Genomic DNA, 21,672 nt, shown 5'->3' with positions numbered 1-21,672 from the left:
TAAGGATCACGCCAGTGTAAGTGGTTTTTAAATTCTGAGGTTCTCATTTCCCTGAAAACCTGGACTTCATTCTCCAAGTTAAATGAGGTGGTGTTTGGAATGCCAAATTTTGTGAAGTTATATTTTAAACTATTTAATTCCAAGACAGAATGGAGTTGGCAGTTAGAGAGTTGGAGGATGTGGGAGGATAGGGAGGGGTTGTCTAGAACATATGTCAGTAGCATTTCTACCCACATACAAGGCCCATTTGGTACATATTGCTATGGAGATGGACTTGAAGACTTCAGCAGTGAGGTGTTGATGTACAGATATTTCTTAAACATCGCTGACCATCACAGAGAGAGAAAACCGAAAGTACTGCTGATGCTGTAAATGAGGAACAACAACAAAGTTGCTGGAAAGCCTCAGCAAGTCTGGCAGCATCTGTGAAGAAAAAGAAAAATGGACTTAACGTTTCCGGTCCGGTGATCCTTCCTCAGAACCGAAAATCACAGAAAGAGGTCAGCTTACAAGAATCTTTAAGACAGACTAGAGAGGTAGCAGCTGTTCTAATGTTCACCAAACAGTATTTCATTGGGCGTTTGTGTGCAGATTGAAGTGACTAAATGCCTGAGGACTTAAATGAGGCCAGAGATTTGGCTCCAAAAAAACTTGAAATCATGTCATGTAATCCTTTCCAAAAGTCACTGGAAATTCAATTACCCTTCTGTTATTGGTTTCAAAATGTATTGCAATAGATGGCACTGGCAGTTGAAACAAACTTAGACAATATTTTTTTTAAAAATCTCACTCACTGCAAACTACCTGCAAGTAAGTTCAAAACTTGGGCCTGTATCCTGGATAGGGACAATAACGTAAATTTGTAGCCCCCACTTCAGAAAATATTGATTTTAAAATCTTCCCTTAGAGTCTGACAGAAACAAGCTGTATAGCCATCATTACATCAAATGAACCAAGGCTCTTAAAAATCGTTGTCCTTGGACATAAAGAAATATAAATTTTTAAAAAGTCTTACCAGTTAACGCAGGAACACTTGATTCATCCAGCGACATCGCAGTTTTGTACCATCTCACAGCTTCTTTTATTTTTCCTTGTAACACCATCTGATAGCCAAGTTCATTTGCAATGTCTGCATTACGTGATGATATGTTGAATGCTCTTTCAACCAAGGTATAGGTTTGCTGAAGGACAATCTGGTTCCGTCCACACTATTTAATAACATGGGTGGTCAAGTACAGGACTGAATAAGTTATAATGCAATTATTTTAGAGCTGAAATTTCTAATCTTCTAAGATAAACATCTATGTCACTTTGACAACTTCCTCAGCCTTTCTAGCACACTCCTGCCACCACTATAAGTCTGATGGAAGTGCAAATGCTAGATTAGGACTTGCCCTGGAATGTACAAGTGATGGAAATTCTCTGAATATTCAGAGTTGCAAAGATCTACTTGAGCAACAGAGAAACCACTTCAGCGTAAATAAAGTAATGGAATTAAATATGTAGCTTAAAGAAAGCATGGGACAAATGGATTTTAGTTCATAGGACACTGGCACCATGTGGATTAGAGTAGAAAACAGCTGTTCAAGTTGGCTTCATTTGAACCATGATGGAATCAGTGTCCAGGTGAATCGAATAATTAAGGACATAAAGCGGGATTCTGTCTAAGTAGATCAGAAAAAGCTTGGGAGAAGTGGGGAGAACATCCAGATTTACAAAGCAAAAGGATATGAGTGCATTGCAAAGCAACTAATTTGATAACAGTATCCACAGTAGGGTAGGAAGGGACAAAGTGTACAAACAAAAGAAAACAGCAGTAAATAGAGTCATAGGGGCATACATGGTTAAAAAAGAATTAAATTAGTCACTACTCAAATGCACATAGTATTCAGAACAAAACAAGTGAACTGGCACAAATAGGGGTTAATGGATATGATCTTATAGCCATTAGGGAGACAATGTTACAAGGAGATCAAAGTTGAGAACTAAATTTTTGAAATGTATGTGATTTTCAGAAGGTTGAGCAGGAAGAGAAATGGGAAGGCTGGTGCAGTAACTTTGTCGATTAGAGTAAGCAAGATAATAGAAGTAAGATAGCTAGAAATCACGGATTGAATGATGTAGAATCTATACAGACAGAGGTAAGAAAGCAGCATTCAATGAAAAGATTGAGATAGGATAAAAGGTTAGACGAAGAGATCCAGGTGGAAGGTGAATCCTGAAAACAGGAGGAACAGGCCTTCTCTGTATGTGAAGACTCCTGGCTGCAAAGTGGGTGTTGATATGAAGCATATGAAGGAGTGTTCAGTATTGTTCTTAACTCTAGACATATTTAAGCACAGTGTAAAGGGAACAAAACTGAGAACTGAGGACAGCGTCAGAGGGAATTATGGAAAAGCAGCAAGGATGTGATTGGAAGAATGAATGGAAAGTGAAGGGGAGGAGGATTTGGAAGCATGTCATAATGTAAAAAATGTGAACGTGTCAACTATTGGCAAGAAGAAGAGAAAAATGGTAGAGCATTGCATTGCATTGAAATGGAGAGAGATAGCAGAACCTTTACAGGTACAGAGTACATTTTACAATCATAAGTTCACGTTCCTTCACAACTGAAAGAAATGAGAATACTTTCTTTCTCCCCCACCCCCACAAGCTCAATAAGACATTGGATGAAATGGAAGTGCGGACCAAAAAGGTTTTGAGATAGTAAGTTGATGCCAGAGAAGAAAGAAGTTTTGTCGATCTGAGATGTTAACCCTTTCCCTCTCTTTCTAGATGCTACAGGACCAGTTGAGTATTTCTCATATAGGTAACTTATGGCACTTCTGACTTTCTATGTAACAGTGAAAGCTCATGTTACCGACTTCTATTAAGTTACTGATAAAAGTTGGGTTCTAGGTTTTACTCAGGTGGCAGTCACTTTCAACAGGTGACCAGCATTTTAAAATTTAGATTGAGGTGGGAATCTTATTGAAGCATAAAACTATGAAGGGAATAGATGAGATAGAAGTAGACAGGATGTTTCCACTGGCAGGTGAAGCTAGGACAACAGGGCATAGCCTCAAGAATAGAGGGAGCAGATTTAGGACTGAATTGAGAAGGAACTTCTTCACCCTGAGGGTTGTTATTCTCTGGAATTCCTTGCCCTGTGAACGCTACTTCATTTAACATTTTTAAAGCTAAGGTAGACTTTTTTTGAACAATAAAAGAATTAAGGGATACGGTGAGAGTGCAGGTAAGTGGATCTGAGTCCACGAAAAGATCAGCCATGATCTTAAAGAATTGCAGAGCAGGTTCGAAGGGCCTAATACTGCTCCTAATCCTTATGTTCTTATGCTGATGTGGCTCAAGTCTCAGGTTAAACTTTGAAGATTTAACAGTGGCTGATAGATTTCCTGAAGCACAGAAACTCAAACAGATGTAGTAAATTGAGAATAACTTTGAGATGAAGACATCTACCTAAGAGCGCTCCATGTGGGCCAAAAGGAGCTGAAATTCTTCCTTCAAATTTTCCAAAGCACCCACACTATCAGGCTTGGACATTCTACTACTTTTTATTGGGGTTAGAACTGGAGAGGCTGTTTTCTTTCATAGGAGAATCAAAAACTTGCAATCAATATTTACAAATCAGAAGATGTCCATTTAAAAAAGGTGAAATTACAATACCACTCTGTACCTGTAAAGGTTCTGCTATCTCTCTCCATTTCAATGCAATGCTCTACCATTTTTCTCTTCTTCTTGCCAATAGTTGACACGTTCACATTTTTTACATTATGCTCCATCTGTCAAAGCTTTACTCCTCACTGAATCTTTATAAGCTGCTTACCTCCTCTTAGCAATTTAGTTTCTACTTATCTTAATGTCATTGACAAATTCAGCCATATATTTGGTCACTTAAAAGTCTTTTTATTGTGTATTGTAAATATTTGAAGGTCCAGCACTGATCCCTGTGGCACATTAATAATTACAGCTTACCAAACCAATACACCCAATTAACACCAGTCTCTGAGAAAAAGGGTCTAGACCTGAAACTTCAGCTTTCCTGTTCCGCTGATGCTGCTTGGCCTGCTGTGTTCATCCAGCTCGACACCTTGTTATCTTAGATTCTCCAACACCAGCAGTTCCTACTATCTCTATCACTAGTCACTGCTCATTTTTAGCTAATCAGTCCTTTAGCTATGAGTTACCTACCACACCAAGATCATATGATGCAAAGACAGAGGCAGGTCATCTGAGCCATCAGTTCTGCTCTCCATTCACTGAAAGTATGGCTGAGACCCAAAAATTCTCAAAACCACTTTCCTGCCTTTGCCATAACCCTTGAATCCCTTACAGATTAAAAATCTATTTCAAATTTGATTACACTTAATGACCCAGCCTCAAAAGCCCTTTGTAGTAAAGAATTCTACAGCTTCACTACTAAGAGAATAAAATTCCTCATCTCTGTCTTAATTGATTGACTGCTTACTCTGAGATTATGCCCTCTGGTCAGATGTTCCACAAGGGAAAAAAATCTTTCAGTATCTACTTTTTTGGGTTTCTTAAGAATTTCATGTTTCAATAAGGTCGCCTCTCATTCATCCAAACTCTAATGAGGACAGGGTGGCTCAATTAGCTCAGTTGGCTGGATGGCTGGTTTGCACCACAGAGTGATGGCAACAGCATGTGTCCAATTCCTGTACCAGCTGAGGTTACGATGAATGGCCCTCCTTTTCAATATCCCCCTTGCCTGAGATGTGGTGACCCTCAGGTTAAACAAGTATCAATTTTCTCTCTCTCTCATGAGACAGCAGCTCTATTGTCCAGTAGTTATGGTGACTTTTTTTTTTAAAATGAGTACAGACTCAATCTATTCATTTCCTCCACATAAGAAAATCTACGGATCAACCTTGTGAAATTTTTCTGCACTGCTTCCAGAGCCAGTACATCTTTCCTCAAATAAGGGGACCAAAACTGTTCACAGGATTCTAGATTCAGTCTGACTAGTGCCTTGGATAGTTTTAGTAAGACTTTCCTATTTTCATACTCCATTCCTTTTTAAATAAAGGCCAACATTCTGTTTTGCTTTCCCTATTATTTGCTGAACGTGGAAGCTAATAGTTTTGTGATTTTGGCATGAGGACACCCACGCTGTGGTGCAGCTTTCTATGTGTAGATAATATTTATATCTACTCTAGTCTTGCTGCCAATGTGTATGTGGTAATGTTTTCTCATTATTTTCCATCTGCTAACGACAAACTTAGATTGTCTATATCACTCTGCAGACTTCTCATCTCATTCTCATTACTTGCGTTATCACCTATTTTTGTGTCAACTTGAGGCTTATCGTTAGATGTGGCTCCTTATCAAATGCCCTTTGGAAATTCAAGTACACCAAATCCACCTGTTCCCCTATATCCACCTTGCTGTTACTTTCTCAAAGAACTCCAGTAAATTAGTTAAAAGTATCCTGTTACAAAATCCTTAATCCTTAATGCTTAATGACAGCCCAAACTTAACATATTAGAAATATTAAAAGGTGAACTCGTTTTTCTAGAAAAAAACTAAATCCTAGTCTTTTCTTTAAAAAAAAGACACATCCCCCCACTGCCCACAACATTGGCTGCTTATTGGAATGTGGGTTGATCTAGTAGCTATCCTGAAGGAAACAACAGTCATAACTGGGTACCAACGGCATTATTAAACTAACTAATATTAAGCAAATTTTCATGAATCCTGAAGTCTTTGATACTCAATCTTCATACATCTTTCCAGGAGAGAGTTTGCAAATTATCAAATAAAAGTGAAAACTTTGCCCAATGGCCTAGTCTCTATTCTAAGTCTCCAGAAAGGAGTTGTTATTATTTCTACTTTGTCAGCAATTAACTAACTCAGGATAGAATGAGATCAAACATGGCTCTTATATTTTAGTTACTAATTGAATCAAATTGCCTAAGCTATCACAAAAACATTTTTATTTTGAAATATTGACAAAAACTTACCATCCTACTGAAGGCCAATGCCATTTTATAAAAAAGATCAGGATTATGTGGTTCAAAACGGTCCAATATACTGATTAGATCACCAAGTCTAGAGCCAGCCTGGAAAGACGTCAATGAATAACATGAATTCCAGTTCACACACTTTGAATGGTACACTTTAATAGATCTTTTTGTGTTTTACTAGTTGTGAAACTTAAATAAATTTGCTGTTTCAATTTTTGCTCTCCTCATACTCAAATAATTCATTCATGGGATGCGACCATCGCTCTAGCAGCCATCAATTGTCTATCCCTAATTGCTTTGAACCCAGTGGCTTACTTGGTCATTTTAGGGGCCAGTTAAGAGTCAAGCGTATTGCTGGAATAATGTGTAAGCCACATCAAGTAATGTTAGCATTTTTCTTCCTCCCTAAAAAAAAGACATGAGTGAACCAGGGAGCTTTTCGCAATTTGATAGAAAATCAAAAATGGTTGCATCATTGCTATTAGGCTGGCTTTCAACTTCATTTTTCGTGAAAGCAAATTGCACCATCCGCCTTGGTGAGATTCAAATTTGGGTCGGCATAACATCAGGCTGGGACACAAGATTACCAGTGTAATGGCACTACCACTACACCACTGTCTCCTCGTGAAAGGTTCTAAGTTTTCATTGGTTCATTCATAGGCCCTTACTGGAAATATCACAAACAATCAATGAAATTTCAGATTTGATTGGAGGATGCTCAATCCCGGCAAAACATAGAGTACATCTTCCACTTAAAAATGCTAAAAACGATCTCTATGCATTTTATTCAAAAATCAAGTCAGATGATTTGATTACAATACAGAGAACATTTTACAAAACTAGCCTTTAATTTTATAGGCACAGGTCTTAATAACTGATGAGAGATTTAACGACTTTGAATGAGTAACAAAGAAATTTAGGAAAATCTTATCAGATTATACTACTGACCCCCAGTTGTTGGATCTGACAAGCATTGACATTATAAGTACATAAGTGATGTGAACATAGAAGGTTTGGTTAGTAAGTTTGCAGATGACACCAAAATTGGAGGTGTAGTGGACAGCGAAGAAGGTTCTGTCAGAGTACAATGGGATTTTTATCAGATGGGCCAATGGGCCGAGGAGTGGCAGATGGAATTTAATTTTGATAAATGTTAAGTGCTGCATTTTGGAAAGGCAAATCAGCACAGGACTTATATACTTAATGGCAAGCTCCTGGGGAGTGTTCTTAACAAAAAGACCTTGGAGTGCAGGTTCATAGTTACTTGAAAGTGGAGTTGCGGGTAGATAGGATAGTGAAGAAAGCATTTGGTAGGCTTGCCTTTACCGGTCAGTACATTGAGTATAGGAGCTGGGAAGTCATACTGCAGTTGTCCAGGACATTGGTTAGATCATTTTTGGAATACCATCTGCACTTCTGATCTCTCTGCTCCAGGAATATGTTGTGAAAATTGGAAGGGTTCAGAAAAGATTAACAAGCATGTTGCCAGGTTTGGAGTGTTCAAGCTATAGGGAGTGGTTGCACACAGATTGGAGCTACTGTCCCTTGAGAATCGGAGGATGAGGGGTGACCTTATAGAGGTTTATAAAATCATGAAGGGCGCGGACAGTGTAAATAGACAAGGTCTTTTCTCCAGGGTGGGGAAGTCCAAAACTAGAAGACAAAGGTTTAAGGTGAGAGGGGAAACATTAAAAACGATCTAAGGAACAGCATTTTCATGCAGTGATTGGTGTGTGTATAGAATGAGCTGCCAGAGGAAGTGGTGGATGCTGGTACAATTACAACATCTGGATGGGTATATGAATAGGAAAGGTTTAAATGGATATGGGCCAAATGCTGGCAAGTGGGTCAAGATATCTGGTTGGTATGGACAAGTTGGACCAAATGGTCTGTTTGCGTGCTGTAAATGTCTGCGACAAGGTAAATAAATATTTGTTAACTGTTGCTTCATTATAGCTTTTTCCATACCTCCTTAATATTTCCCTCTCTGCATAAAGAATGAAGGGCCAGCATCCCTAGACCTTCAAAATTATGACTATCCTTCTGTAAGAGTCTGTAATAAGATTTGAGAACAAATTTTAAATTACCACAATAAAGTACATTCACATGTATTGAATCTCAATCTCTAACTTTTACCAGACAGATTAAATTTACTCATTGACGAACACTTATCATTGAACATTGTTTTTGCAGAATATAAATGCTAAGACAAATTTAAAATCAAGAATTGAAATTGCTCAACCCTCTACATCACAAAAATATATAAAATGTTAGGTTATCACCAGTATCTTCTATTTTCCTACAGAAGTAAAACCGTTAACATGTTGGAAATATCTACATCAAATTATAAATACATTAGCAACATTCACAACAATCCAGAGAATTATAACTTTGAATGTACATCTGTTGATAGTTCTGGACATTATGTAAACTTACATTCTTAATTGATTTTAATGTTAAAAAAACAGTAATGTTCTTTTAACTTTTAAAATTTGCAATGGATACATGGAAGTAACTACTGTAATCTTATTCCATAGAGACTGACTGGAGATGATTTATTTCAACTTAAGTGCAAAGTGAGATTTCTCCTTTCCTGTAAATAAATGGTGTTTTTAAGCAGCTCCAACACAACATTTTGGTCTATCCTCTCACTGCTAAGATTTGATAAGACTGATTTCATACTGATTTCTTTACCTGTGTACGGTCTCAATTGTCTGGTCCCAATCCTGCAGGGCTAGCTGGAGTTCTACCTTCTTTACAAAAGCCGGCAGGAAGCCAGGAAAATGAACTATCATCTGGTTTACCATTTCCAAAGCTCCAGAGTAGTTCTGACGCATCTCAAGATATTGTGCCTATTTTCAAAAAGAAACAATATTCTGGAACTAAAATGGAAATATGAAAAAACACTAACTAAATATCTTAACCAAGTTATAATTTTGGGAAGAACAAGATCACAGAACTGAAAAAAAATTATCCTATGGCATAATATTGGTTGATAACTTCCATTGATAACTACCATTATTTGGTATTGTAAATACATTTCTATTTAATTGGTAAATCTTTTAACTTTTAATTTAAACTACATAAAAGTCACACAGGATAATTCCTCCAAAATCTGTCTCCTCTCTCAGGCAACATTCCCAATGAGGCACAGGTTATTATCAATCAGTTGTGTTGAGTGGGCCAAACTGTCTCCATGCCTGGCAAAAGATTTCCAAAACAACTTCTCCATGGCAAGTTGTTACCAGAAGAACTGAGAAAACGCTTAAAGGATGTTCTAACGACTCTGTGAAAAAAAATGCAACAATCCTATTCAATCATAGGAAGCTCCTGCCCAAGACCACCCAATCTGGAGAAGAAATTACTGAAGATTGTCAAATGTCATGAATACCTCCAACAAGTCAGGCACAAAAAGTGCAAAGAGTGTGCAACACACACACACACACACACACACACACACACACACACACACACGTCTCTTCAAACGGCACCTGCAGCACAGTGTATAGATCCAACATCAGACTGTATAGTCATGTCAGTACACATGACTCCACAGTAAAGGAAACTGAACCTTGATCCCAAGGGAAATTATGAATCTAGTAGGGTGTAGGCCAAAGAAGATGGAAGCTAGACCGATAAGCTGATTTTACACAACAGTTTTTCTTACATGAAGGTAACACTGATGGATATTTGGCATCAAGGCCATTGTAAGCAGTGTTGAAGAGGTTTTGCTGAAGAGCACTCCAATGGGCTGCTCATGCACTGCTAACAGTTGAGGTTCAAGTTAAATCTCAGAAGAGGTCAAGAATAGAGTTTGAAAGGACTTGAAAGAAAGTAAGAGATTAATAGCACCTATGGATGCACATCCAAGTCAATTTCTAACATGTCTTAATTGTATTTGGTATTTAGAGTATAAGTTATAGATTATAAATCAATCACAATTTGCCTTTTAATTCATGTTTAACTCACGTTAATGTTGATTTTAGAACATACATGGTTATCAAAGAGTATTTAATTTTTGCTTTGCATAGTTAAAATTATGTTGTATAGTATGCACTGTAAAATTATCAAGGCTTAATTCTTCCAGTATGTAACTGAAATTTCAGATTGCTTTTCTTCATATAAGATCTTGACCAAGATCTGAAAAAAACTGGGGCTGCGAGTGGCTATAGGCACTGGGGTTTGCCATTGTTTTGGCTAGTCGGATTTCATGGTGAATTTTACTGGACCTATTAGAAAGCAGAATGGCTTTGTAAACTACTGAAGTTTCTCATGAGGGAGAACATTTATGCCTAAGTGATTTTTGACAATTTACAAAATTTTTATTAATAGCAATAGTTACAAGCAGCAAGAAAAATACAATCAATCAATCAAATCAAGGCATGAGCATAGCACTGAGAATTAGAAGAAGAAAATCCTGTCTAAGAGAAAGTGTAGACCAAGTCAGCTAGGATTCTCTTGTATAATAGTTAACTCAAATGCAAAAGTGGGAAAAAGAAGATAGAGAGATATTCAAACTAGAACTGAAGTTTTATATGGCAAATGAACAATTCTTTAAGCTGGGCAGACTAAGGCTTTATTAACATGAGCAGGGAATGGCTAGCAGGTTAGATGCTGATTTGAATTAAATCTCCAGTTTCAGACTGAGCTAGGAAAATTTGCCCTATGCTTTAAATTTTGTGAGGATAAAGTTATGAGGGCATTTTGTGTTCTTGAGAAGATTGCTACAAACGATAGTTTGGCTAAGTGGAATATTCTTTTGCAACATCTTAGTTCGGACTGCATTCAGGGTTTGAGTCTCGATGCTTACCTGATGTTTAAATTTATTGTTTTATGAGATGAGATGTGACCACTGCCAGCAAGACCAGAATTTGTTTCCCATTCTATATGTCCTTAGACGGATTTGGCCTACTGTGTAATTTCATAAGGCAGTTAACAGTCAACCACATGGCTGTGGTACTGGAATCACATGTAAGACAGACCAGATAAGGATGGTATCTCTCCTTATTAAGGGACATTAATGAACCAGATATTTCAAGGTCACTGTTACTGAGGCTAGCTTTGAATTCCAGACTTATTCATTGAATTAAAATACCATCAGCCATCATGGTAGGAGCTGAGATAATGGGAACTGCAGATGCTGGAGATTCCAAGATAATAAAATGTGAGGCTGGATGAACACAGCAGGCCAAGCAGCATCTCAGGAGCACAAAAGCTGACGTTTCGGGCCTAGACCCTTCATCAGAGAGGGGGATGGGGGGAGGGAACTCCTCCGGATACAACGCATTATCCTCCGACACTTCCGCCATTTACAATCCGACCCCACCACCCAAGACATTTTTCCATCCCCTCCCCTGTCTGCTTTCCGGAGAGACCACTCTCTCCGTGACTCCCTTGTTCGCTCCACACTGCCCTCCAACCCCACCACACCCGGCACACCCGGCACCTTCCCCTGCAACCGCAGGAAATGCTACACTTGTCCCCACACCTCCTCCCTCACCCCCATCCCAGGCCCCAAGATGACATTCCACATCAAGCAGAGGTTCACCTGCACATCTGCCAATGTGGTATACTGCATCCACTGTACCCGGTGCGGCTTCCTCTACATTGGGGAAACCAAGCGGAGGCTTGGGGACCGCTTTGCAGAACACCTCCGCTCAGTTCGCAAAAAACAACTGCACCTCCCAGTCGCAAACCATTTCCACTCCCCCTCCCATTCTCTTGATGACATGTCCATCATGGGCCTCCTGCACTGCCACAATGATGCCACCCGAAGGTTGCAGGAACAGCAACTCATATTCCGCCTGGGAACCCTGCAGCCATATGGTATCAATGTGGACTTCACCAGTTTCAAAATCTCCCCTTCCCCTACTGCATCCCTCAACCAGCCCAGTTCGTCCCCTCCCCCCACTGCACCACACAACCAGCCCAGCTCTTCCCCCCCACCCACTGCATCCTAAAACCAGTCCAACCTGTCTCTGCCTCCCTAACCGGTTCTTCCTCTCACCCATCCCTTCCTCCCACCCCAAGCCGCACCCCCCGCTACCTACTAACCTCATCCCACCTCCTTGACCTGTCCGTCTTCCCTGGACTGACCTATCCCCTCCCTACCTCCCCACCTACACTCTCTCCACCTATCTTCTTTACTCTCCATCTTCGGTCCGCCTCCCCCTCTCTCCCTATTTATTCCAGTTCCCTCCCCCCATCCCCCTCTCTGATGAAGGGTCTAGGCCCGAAACGTCAGCTTTTGTGCTCCTGAGATGCTGCTTGGCCTGCTGTGTTCATGGTAGGAGCTGAACCCATTTCCTCAAAGTATTGGCATTCGTCGTCAAAATTCTTTTGGTTTTTAAACCATGAGATATTGTGGCTTCATTCTTTCTGTAAACGAGATTTTTGGATTTAAATCATAACCAAGTTCACAGCTAACAGCATATGCAAAATGACAATGCTGTAGTAACCAAGCAAACATAATTGAGAGTGACGAATGAAAGCATGCACTCAAAAGAGAAAAAAAAATACAATTTTAAAAGCATTTTTCTTTACCTTTGTTGAATTTAGAAAGATTTAGTGTGCAGTCAGGGGAGGATAGAACAGAATAAACATAAAACTCGAGGAATTAATTCTACAAATAATTGCTTACTGATGTTAAGCAACATACATTGAAAAATATATTCAAACAATTTTGTTTGAAGTCTTATCTGTCACCCATGCTGTACAATCACTGAAGTCCAATTTCATCTATCCTACTTCTACAACTATTTTCACATTCTTAACTCACCTTGCCCATCATAGCAAATACATCATTTCCATCTTGGATTCCTTCATCAAAATATTTGATGGCCTTTTTAGCGTATGCGTCTCTCCCACTGGTTAACTCAATCCATCCTTTCAAAATCAAGCCCTATGTAATGACAGTACACAAATTATCATATTGATATATGTCGTGAATAAAAGGGGTAAAGTTGCCACAGTCACAGAGAGCCAATGGATTGCTAGTTCATGACACATAGACTAATGGTGGTTAATTTAATCTGAGGGTCACCATGCATCAGGTGAGGGTCGAAATATTAAGTCAATATAGAGTCTAATTAAATGGGGAAACAAGGTGAACTTCTCAGGAATCAGTACGTCATTTTTTTGACTGAGATGCAAACATTCAGGCTCGTAGAGCTGCACTTAAATCAGCTGCAAGCATATTACTGTTGCTACAACTGGGTGAGAAGAGATGATCTAGCTCTCATTCTTTTAAGGCATTTCAGTTAGTCACAATTTTTCTAGTTCCTTTTAACATGAAACCATACCCTTCTTCAATTAAACTGCAGTTAATTAGTTTTTAACAGTGGTGGGATGAGACCATTTGCATTGTTTCCTGGAATTAAAAATGAGTGAGTTTATTACATGACAGTACAGAGAAACATAATAAGGGCACAATGTTAAGCAGATGATCTTCCTGAAATCATTTGAGCTCTCTCACACACAGGTACAACATTGTTACATTCAGTACAATAGAAGATTGAAAACTACATGGTTTAAAGTCCTTTTAGATGTCTTTGAGGTGTAATGTTTTAACCTGAGAGAGAAAAAAACTGGTTAGTTGATTAGAGATAATGGGAACTGCAGATGCTGGAGATTCCAAGATAATAAAATGTGAGGCTGGATGAACACAGCAGGCCAAGCAGCATCTCAGGAGCACAAAAGCTGACGTTTCGGGCCTAGACCCTTCATCAGAGAGCTCTCTGATGAAGGGTCTAGGCCCGAAACGTCAGCTTTTGTGCTCCTGAGATGCTGCTTGGCCTGCTGTGTTCATCCAGCCTCACATTTTATTATCTTGGTTAGTTGATTAATTGGGCCAATCAGTAGTGAATAATGCAGTTATATTTTAAGCTCTCATTTTCTCATGTTCCTTATCAGTTTGGCAGTCAGTGTTACCAGGCATGTTTTGTCTTGCAGACATAGACAGAGAGAGACAGACAGAGAGAGACAGACAGAGAGAGAGAGGGAGACAGACAATGCTGTCACAACTCTGTTTGCTCTCAGCCTGTGTATCTTTGCATCTTTAGTCCTCTTTTGCCAAAAAAGAACAAGACCTTGAACTAGTAGTATATTTGTTTGTATATTCTATCTGACATTTTTGCTATTCCAGACTTAGATTGTAGGCAATGTGTCATCTTCAGGTGTGTGAAGATTCTCATAAATGGTACACATCAAATTGATGAAGGCTCCCAGATGTCCAGGCTGACTGGTTTCATTGCCTTTGATAAAATATTAACTTCAGTTCTGACTGAATTTTGTCTATTCTATGTCAGTTTCAAGGTCATTGTAAGGTAGCATTTTTGTTTCTTTTTAAAATCATTGCAGTAGATGGAAGATCCATGTATTAAATCAGCCAAAGATTTAAATATCAATCATTGATATTTTATAGGCAGATCTGCTGCCACTGCTACTGCAAGGGAGTGTGCTCATTACCCACACAGTCACAGTGCCTATGATGTCACTGCCAGTGATATGGCAGAATTTGTTCCGTGGCTCCATACTCTTATTTAACATTGCAGCTTGATGTCCCCAATTACAAATTACAAAACCATTGATCTAAAAGAGCATTCAAAGAGCTGTTTACACAGAAATAATCAAATAGTGGCAGTTATTGAAATAAGGCAGAAAAAATGCTCTGTACACTGACCAGCAATAATCATTTTAAGTTAATTAAACCTTCAATCCTAACTAAACATATACTTTCTGTGTGCTTCCAGAAATTTCTGTTCATGTTTTAGATTTCCAGTATCTGCAGTACTTTCCTTTTATGTTTTTTTTTCCCACTTAAGCAGCTGAATCAGTTGATAAAATATGAGTTGAGACCTGCAGCATAGCTCTGAGTCATCACAAGCAATACGCCAGTGAGATATATGACACCAATTCCTGACTATCTTTGGAAATGGAGCACAAACTTACTATGGATAACAAACATGGATGATGATCCTATGCAACTTTCCTCTTTACCACGAAGGACTACCCAATCAAAACCAGATGAGTCAATCAGATTTTAAAAAAAGGGATCATGGACCAACCTCACAAGTATGTGAATCCACAAATAACAAGGATTAAATCTAGTCGATTTAAAAGAAAAACTGTGATTAGTAACATTAAACCACAGAAGAAAAAAAAAAGGTAAATGATCAGATAATTTCTCCCGTAAAATGGTTCAGTAAAGCTAAATTCTCGTTACCGATACAATTTACAACATGTTGACAAGTTTATAATGCATGGATCAAAATACCCAATTGGAAATTTTAATACTTATTACTGCCTGTTTAATCCTGCATTCGACCACATAAAAATTTAACCACAGATAGAAAATATGAATCATGTTTAGAATATACATAGTTGCTCACAAGTGGCATTTGGCGGAATACTTATGTTCTTTTTCTTTATTATTCATTCACAAGCTGAGGGCATTGCTGGCCAGGCCAGCATTTATTACCAATCTCTAGCTGCCCAAAGGGCAGTTGAAAGTCAATTACATTGACAAAGGTTAGGTGTATTCAGTCTGGTAAATATAACAATCAGATAACTGGGAGGGTTTTTAAGTTTGGCTTAAAAAGATATACACTCTATAATGGTAAGTTCCTTTGTATACTTTGCACTGAAATTTTATTGTTTGATCAAACATCTGTTAAAACTGAATGACTTAATTTAATGTAAATAACTGCTTAATAAATACTCCACAACATTTCTGAACTTTTCAAGCTTGATACCAGTTGATAGATTTATTGCCAAGTATAAATAAACTGTAACACAAATGATATATTTCAAATTATTTGAAACCATCTAAGCTTTTCTACATTTCAATTACAAACGTAATCAAAATTAGATTTAAAAATTAGGATGACATACATTTTCCTTTGCAAAATGAGCTCAGATATATGATAGCAATTTGAATGTGAACAGAAAACAGCTGGGAGAAAAGTGCTGGGAGGCTAAACTAAAATAAAAAGAGCATTTAATTTCCAGTGTTAGCAAGATGAATATAAAAATGATGTGAACAAATTTATATTGTTGCTATAGGAAGCATTTACATATATAGTTGTCTCACGGTGCCTCAAACAAACATTATGACATACAAATTTGTGTAAAATACGTTGGAACAGCAATCTAGAAAATTGTAGTCAATATACTGAACTGATCTCGTTTAAGAACTAATTGTTTAGACCTAGATGGGGATGGGCACAGAGCGGGTAAATAAGTAAGTTCACCCTAACAGTCAGTGTGCTGCATGACACCACAGCCTAGTACTTACAGGCAGCATGGAGTTTGGGGGATGACAGGGTGGCAGGCTTACCCATCACCATGTCCTGCAGTTAGTCAATTTGAATTTGTTATTCATTAAGAGGCCCACTAAAGATTACTGTCAGGTGCAAAATGAAATTTCCCAAATCTTTGGCCATTACTTGGTCAACTCAAGAAAAATATTATAAATACTGATTGGAGGCTTCTGACGCTCATTTGAACATGTTAAAAATGTTGTAAAGCCCACAGAGGAAATCCTGTCCGATGTCTTTATGTACTCAGATATAATTAATTTCACAAGGACAATATGGTAATTTCAAACATAGATATTGTCATACATACTTCTGTTACAGTCATACTTTGTGGGCATTTTATATACTTTAACATGGTACATCAATGGCAATACTGGACATTCATCTAAGTAAATCTCCTTTTGTTAATATTATCAATTTCTCTGTTGCATTATATATCGAAAGTATACTAACCTTTTTTGCTCCATTAGAAAGCTTAATCATTCTATCAACGTATTCACGAGCTTTATCATGACGCCCAATATGCCAAAGGAAGAGGCCCGCAAAATACAATGCTGCCTGTCCTGCAGTTTTCCGGTCTTCTTTTAGTTTGCTATCAAGCTCATGAATGGCATCACGATCTTTTTATCAATGCAAAAACAAATCAATTTCAGGATTTTTGTAACTAAACTCAATGCTCATCTACATGATATAATAACCCTTTATTTCATGACACATTTTATTTAATGAAAATATTGTTTTACATCTTTCAGCTAGTACGTATACTCAAACAAAAGCTTTGAGATGCAAATCCCAGATGTCCTCCTATTTCAAGGATTGTAATTGCCCTCTCTGAGGATCAAAACTGCCCTCAATTGCATCTCTTGCAATTCCTGCACTTCTGTTCTCACAACCCCTCCCCCCAACAAAATTAAAAACAAAATCGCCCTTGTCCTCACATATCACCCCACCAACCTCCACATCCAACGTATCAGTCTCTGCCACTTCCACCATCTACAATCCAATCCCACAACCAAATAAATATTTCCCATCCCACCCCTATCTGACTTTCATAGGGACCACTCTCTCTGTGACTCCCTCGTCTGCTCCGCACTCACCACTAACACTACAATCCCCGGCACCTTTCTCTGCAACTGCAGGAAGTGCTATGCCTGCCCCTACACCTCCCCCCTTGCCTCCATTCAAAACAAACCTTCCAAATCAGACAGGGGTCCACCTGCACGTCTTTCAACTTGGTCTATTTCATGTGCTGCTCCCGAGGTGGCATCCTCTACATCATTGACCCCAAGCAGAGGCTGTTTTGTAGAGCACCTGCACCCTGCTTTTGTCAAACAACAGCATCTTCTGGTCGTGAACCATATTAACTCTTCCCTCCTACTCCCGGGGTGACATGTTCATCCTGGGTCTCCTCCAATGTCAGAATAGTGCCACCCACAAACCGGAGGAGCAGCACCTCATATTCCACCTTGGGACTCTACTGCCCAATGGCCTAAATATGGATTTCAACAGTTTTCAAATCTCCCCAACCCCAGCCTCATCCCATGTCCCACTTTCCCTTTCATCTCTGCCTCCTTGACCTGACACAAACTGTTCACCATGTCTCCCACCTGCCGCAGACATCCCACTGATCATTCCCTACCTGGACTCACCTATCACCATCCCACCTACCTTCCCTAGCCCCACTTCTCCTCTATTTATTTCTGAGCTCCCTTCCCCCTCCCCATTTCTGAAAGAAGGGACCTGATCAGAAATATCAACTTTCTTGCTTCTCTGATGCTGCCTGGACTGCTGTGTTCCTCCAGCTTCACACTATGTTACCCCTTTTTAGAAGTAAGGTTTTGTTTAAAACAGTATAAAACATAGATTGCCTACAAACAAATTGGGTTGGACAGTAAATCCAGAATTAATATGAATATTTGAATTAACTGGAAAACTGTAGCCAAACAAACTGCATATTAAATTGCAGATACAAAGAAGACAATTCCACAAATTCCTCAGCAATAAACCCAGCTCCGATTGAACTCATAGTAACAGAAATTATTTTGCACTGTCGCTCTCACGAGGGATTTAGTTCTTCCCTTTCAAAGCTCTAGTCTCTGATTTCCATCAAAAACCTTAGGCTACCTTGATGACTACATAGGACATACAGCAAATAGAGGATGATAACAGCCCTTTGGCCCACGTTGTCTGTGCCAACCATGATGCTATTCTAAACCAATTCCATCTGCCTATACATGGTCCATGCCCTGCTATTTTCTGCCTGTTCATTGTGATTGTTTAAATATTTACTCACAAATTGCTCACTCCTTCTTCATAGGATTATGCCACTGGAATCACAAGACTATGGTCTAGCATCTATTTGCCTACACAATTCCAGCTGTCCAGTTGCTCAGAGCAGAACCACATTGTTGACAGGTCTTATTAGCCCTAACTGCCTAGCAACCAGCAGCCTCCTGTTGCCTTCTAAACTCCCGAGTGGCTTCCTGAGCACCAATTGCTATGCAGCCAACTAAAAGCAGTTTTCCTGCATGGAATCTTGAGCTCCCAACTTTCAACTTTGCTGCTAATTATCACTCTGACTGTCTACTGACCATTGAATTGATTTGTGTGACCTTTAAAATATCCCAACATGCTCATCCTGTTGCAAGGCAAAATTAAATGTTGCAACCATCGGAAAATTCTTTGCCTAGAATTTACAATCTCCAGTGAAACAAATGGTCATACCCCACAGGTGCAAACTTACAAAGTACAGAGATAGGGAAAAGAAATTGACTGCATCACAGTATCATAAATTGCATCAAATCTAAATTAACATATTTGTAATGCAGGATCTTACTTCATCTCTTAGGTTTATTGTCTCTATTCCAAAATTTATTATTATTTACTCTATGAGACATATACTCACCTGGAGCTAAACTCTTCTTATGAGCATAGATTAGAGCCATTATAGAGCAGAGAGACACATCCGGCTTTTCTTTAACAGTCTCGAGCTCACGGATAGCTTCTTGAATTCGGTCTTTGTGTGCACAATAAAGACATTTTTGAATTATGAAATAAGTTTTGTTATTGGTGGTACTTGAATAATGTAAAGATATATTTTGCAATTACTTTGAAATGAATTACCTTCCATAAGAACACCATAAGCATGAAAAAACAAGAACACCGCATCATTGCCATATTTTTTGAGTCCCTCGTCTGCTGCGATCTGGATGTGATTAAAATATCTCTTTTGGCAATAATAGTTTATTGCAGCCTGCAACAGTAAAAATATTCAAATAAGTACACTGAGTTTTTCTTTGGAGTCTTCCCCAAGTATTTGCTCCTCCTCCACTTGTTCTTTTCACATGATGATTTACTTCCATTCAATTACCCCTTGCACAACTGGATGACCTTATATGAGAAGAAACAGATGCTGTCCGAAGTTCATTAACCATGTTACACACAAAGATATTACGAAATGCACATAAGCAACACAAATGAACATTTATATAACTCTGGGTAAGAGGGTAGTTTTGGAAATCTCTAAAATTTTATACTTGGATGACAAGTTTCTCCATATATACAGCCTGCTTCTAACAGAGACTCACGATTACAGAAATATCAGTTTTGTTTAGAATAATACCCCATTGTAACAATGTCAGTGCACACCCACCCTGATACTTACTTCCAGATTTTCATCACCATTTTCAGCAGTAAAGTGACATGCCATACCATCTAGCACTCTGCACTGGGAGAGGCACAGCTCTGACTTGCAGCTACAATTTTTCATTCAAATTGTCAATCTCAACTTCATAAACTGGACAAAATGCCAAAAGATGATCAGATGTTTCTTGAGCAAGGGAAGGACAGTTAAAGACAAAAGAAAGCAGGGGATGTAACAGCATGGATAGATTAAAAGGCATAACTTTTGAGGAAGGCAGTGAAACAAACATACAAATCAAGAGCAGGAGTAAGCCATTCAGTCCCTCAATCCTGCTCAACATTCAATAAAACCATGGTTTATCTGATTATAATCGCAAATCCACATTCCTGCCTACTGTTGATAACATTTCAACTCCTTGCTGAACAAGAATTTATCTACTTCTGCCTCAAAATATTCAGGGATTCTGCTTTTCAGGAAGACAGTTCCAAAGACTCTCGAATCTCAGAAAGAGCATTAGCCTAATCCTGGTTCCAAATGGACAATCCCTGATTTTTAAACGACGACCCTTAGATCTAGATTCTCTCGTAATGTCTTGTTTCAATCAAGTCACCTCTTACTCTTCTGAACTCAAGTGGATATAAGCCTAACCTGTCCTACCTTCCGTCAAAAGACAACCTCCCATTCCAGGTATTAATCTAGTAATGCTTCTTTGAGCTGTCTCCAGTGCTTTTGTCTCCTTCTTTAAATAAGGTGACTAATACTGTGCACAGTATTCCAGAAGCAATCTCACCAGAGCCCTGTATAAGTGAAGTATAACATCCTTTCTTCTGTGTTCAATTCTCTCATTCAATAAATCATAACATATTGTTTGATGACCTAATTATTGGCCATACATGCAAATACAGCTTTTGCAATTCACACATGAGGGCACCCAGGATTCTCCTGAATTTCAGAGCTCCAAAATCAGATAACATGCTTCTTTCTATACCTCCTGCTGAAATGCACAATTTCAAATATTCACACATTATACTTCATTTACCACATCTTTTCCTATTCACTTGACCTATCAATAACTTTGTTGCCTCCTTGAGTCCTCTTCACAGCTTACCTCTCCTGCTTATTTTTGTTGTCAGCACAATGGTACTGATAAAGAAACATATCTGAACAAGGGCAACTATTAATAATGTCAGCAAATATTAGGGCCACAGAAGATAATTTTATAGTTACTACTTGATTTAAAGCAGTGCTGAGGGAGTTGGAAATGGATCTAATGGAAAATATGAGCTTGGAAAACACAATGACGAAAATTGGAGCAATCCAGAAACTGAAAACTGGTTGGAAGTAGGGTGAAAGGAGTTAATATGACTAACAGCAAGGACAATGGTAAAGGTGGCAACAGGTGTTACATGAAATCTCAGTTTTAATTCACAATTTTTGATGTACAGAAGATCTTGGTGATTGACAGAAGGAACAAAGTGTGCTTCAAAATTGTCCCCTACTTCAAACTTGACAACTTGAGGTTCTGGTGGCTTTTTGCCCTCAGCCTTATCTGCATATCCTCCATCAGTGCTCCTTCAAACTAAACATAAATCAACAATTGGTCAAAAGGTGGAAGGAGTTTATCAACTTTTAGGAAGGCATCAATATGCAACATAGAAATGATTATTCAGAATGAAACAACTTGCAAGAATTGCTGGCCGATACAAGGAAGATAAGGGAGATTGTGAGT

General features: G+C 38.7%; 1 protein-coding gene across 3 annotated transcripts in view; it reads right to left on the bottom strand.

The window, feature by feature from the left end:
• ttc21b (tetratricopeptide repeat domain 21B) overlaps positions 1-21,672 on the bottom strand; it is a 100,944-nt gene that overhangs the window by 77,242 nt on the left and 2,030 nt on the right. For all 3 annotated transcript variants that reach the window (XM_048534597.2, XM_048534595.2, XM_048534594.2), the window contains exons 2-9: positions 19,424-19,553; positions 19,206-19,316; positions 16,754-16,920; positions 12,763-12,885; positions 8,679-8,836; positions 7,953-8,037; positions 5,982-6,080; positions 1,016-1,208 (exon numbers count right to left, since the gene is read on the bottom strand). In XM_048534597.2, the coding sequence (XP_048390554.1) occupies positions 1,016-1,208; positions 5,982-6,080; positions 7,953-8,037; positions 8,679-8,836; positions 12,763-12,885; positions 16,754-16,920; positions 19,206-19,316; positions 19,424-19,553 (1,066 nt within the window). The remainder of the gene's footprint in view (positions 1-1,015; positions 1,209-5,981; positions 6,081-7,952; positions 8,038-8,678; positions 8,837-12,762; positions 12,886-16,753; positions 16,921-19,205; positions 19,317-19,423; positions 19,554-21,672) is intronic.

Source organism: Stegostoma tigrinum, chromosome 7 (genome assembly GCF_030684315.1).
Source record: "Stegostoma tigrinum isolate sSteTig4 chromosome 7, sSteTig4.hap1, whole genome shotgun sequence".
Taxonomy (NCBI): Eukaryota; Metazoa; Chordata; class Chondrichthyes; order Orectolobiformes; family Stegostomatidae; genus Stegostoma; species Stegostoma tigrinum.
This window is presented reverse-complemented; position numbering and strand designations above follow the sequence as displayed.